Here is a 1,936-nt window from a genome sequence, read left to right as displayed (position 1 = left end):
AGTTTTTGAGTTATCCGCGATTCAATTTTTTTATTTTTTTTGAGTACATTTGACAGTGAAAATTTTGAAGATATGAAGAAAACTTAGAGACCAATCGGTAGAGAATTTTGTTTTTCGTTCAGCACTTTATTTCGAATTCCTCATAGTGTTCGAGTTATTCGCGTTTCAACATTTTTTTGAGTTTCAATCTGCACACAATAATTGACATGTACTGTTTCACTTGTCTTTATCTAGTTAAGGAATTTTTCATAGAACATCTTTACAAAAAACCTTAACCTGACCTAACCTAACCTAACCAAACCTAACCTAACCTCACATAACTTAACATAACCTAACCTAACCTAACCTAAACCAAAACACGATTTTCTATCATACTCTTGAGATTATTCTTTTCTTAATCTATATTTTTTCAACAATCAGTTTGTTTCGATTGCAATCTATTTGTCAATGAGTGTTTTTGAGAATTATCTGTTTATCGACGTAGTTTCGTACTACTAAAAATATTTTCCCGATTCAATTCAACCTGGAATGTTATGATAATATTTTCTAATATTATATTGTTTTCCACACTGTATATATCGTAGTCTTAGGAAGATTTATATGCAGAAGTACTCGATAGTAATCAAGGTATAAATATAGGTGGATAAAATGTCAAAGTCAGTAAGCTTTGTGTTATTGAAACAAAATGAGAATAGCCGTAAGTAATCTACAATTATTATTATCATCACCCAAGTGAAAAGAGAACGATTGCTGCAGAATTTTCGAATGGGTCTGGCATCACGAACAAAAAGGTTATTTGCTTGTTAAGACAATTCTATTTTATTTTGACGAATTGAGAAAAATGTTGTAACACGAACGATATAAATAATTTTATGTACACTAATTTCAAACTTTACCTTTTTTTGGTTACAAAAATGTATGATGTATTCGTTCCAATCTTAATACGAGGGTACGTCCTAAATTAAAGATTTAGAGACGTACTTCTAATCACCTTATTGTTTTACCAAGTTTTTCAACAAGAAATACTCAAACGGGGCTAAATTCGGAGAATATAATGGATTGAGAAACTACATCCTTGCAATATCTTAGTGCGGAAGAAGATTATTTTTAAATGGAACAATTTTGTCATTAGGATTTAGATATTATGAGGATAGATTATATAAATTCAAATATATTTCCAGGTAGTAATTTTAGTTTTGTTCTCCGTTGCGTTTGGGGCGCAAGGTCCTATTAGAGAAAAAGATATCATCCCAATAATCAGTCAAGATAGACAGTTTAACTTCGATGGAACGTTCCATTCGTCATACAAAACTGGAAATGGTATCACTGTAGAAGAGCAAGGAGTTTTAAAAAACGCAGGTGAAAAACTACTCTATAATTACAAATTTTATTCCAGTGGTTAATAATAGAAATATTTGAGGAGTAGAATTAATTTGTTTAGGTAACAAAGATGCAGAAACTGAAGAAGTTCAGGGAATTTTTGATTACACCGCACCGGATGGTACACCGATACATTTAGTTTACATAGCTAACGAAAACGGTTTTCAACCTCAAGGAGCTCATTTGCCAGTGGCGCCTGTAGATGAAAACACACCTCCACCAATTCCTTTAGCTATATTGAAGTCATTAGAATACAATGCTGCACATCCGGAAGAAAATGATGGAATTGTAGGGAAATCAACCGGTCGGAAAAAGTTCTGATCTAATTAATACCTTGATTATTGTCTATGTTTTAAAAATAAAGTAATGAAATGGGAATTTTCTATTTTTACCTTTCCAGTCAATTATCAGTAGATCTAATAGTACGGGGGAAGCTACATAAATTCCCATCAAATTGAAAATCGGTAAAATTGTTTAAAATATAATTTCAAAAAGAATTTTTCGCGGTTATCAGCAAAACTGTAAGTTTTATCATGAAAATACCTCTGACAAAAAT

At 31.4% G+C, this 1,936-nt stretch overlaps 1 protein-coding gene across 1 annotated transcript; it reads left to right on the top strand.

Moving 5' to 3' along the window:
* Nucleotides 1–684: 684 nt before the first annotated feature.
* Nucleotides 685–1,701, top strand: LOC130450300 (endocuticle structural glycoprotein SgAbd-2-like). Its single transcript, XM_056788627.1, has 3 exons — nt 685–697; nt 1,182–1,359; nt 1,442–1,701. The coding sequence occupies exons 1-3, from the start codon at nt 686–688 to the stop codon at nt 1,699–1,701; spliced, it is 450 nt and encodes a 149-aa protein (XP_056644605.1). The 5' UTR covers nt 685.
* Nucleotides 1,702–1,936: the final 235 nt, after the last annotated feature.

The sequence above is a fragment of the Diorhabda sublineata genome, chromosome 11 (genome assembly GCF_026230105.1).
Source record: "Diorhabda sublineata isolate icDioSubl1.1 chromosome 11, icDioSubl1.1, whole genome shotgun sequence".
Lineage (NCBI taxonomy): Eukaryota > Metazoa > Arthropoda > Insecta > Coleoptera > Chrysomelidae > Diorhabda > Diorhabda sublineata.
Note: the sequence above shows the minus strand (reverse complement) of the source record. Positions and strands in the feature narration are given on the sequence as shown.

Excerpts from the sequence above, each read along its gene's own strand:
- LOC130450300 (XM_056788627.1), top strand. Across the intron at positions 1,360-1,441 it reads AGGAGTTTTAAAAAACGCAG|GTAACAAAGATGCAGAAACT; the intron begins GTGAAAAACTAC and ends TAATTTGTTTAG.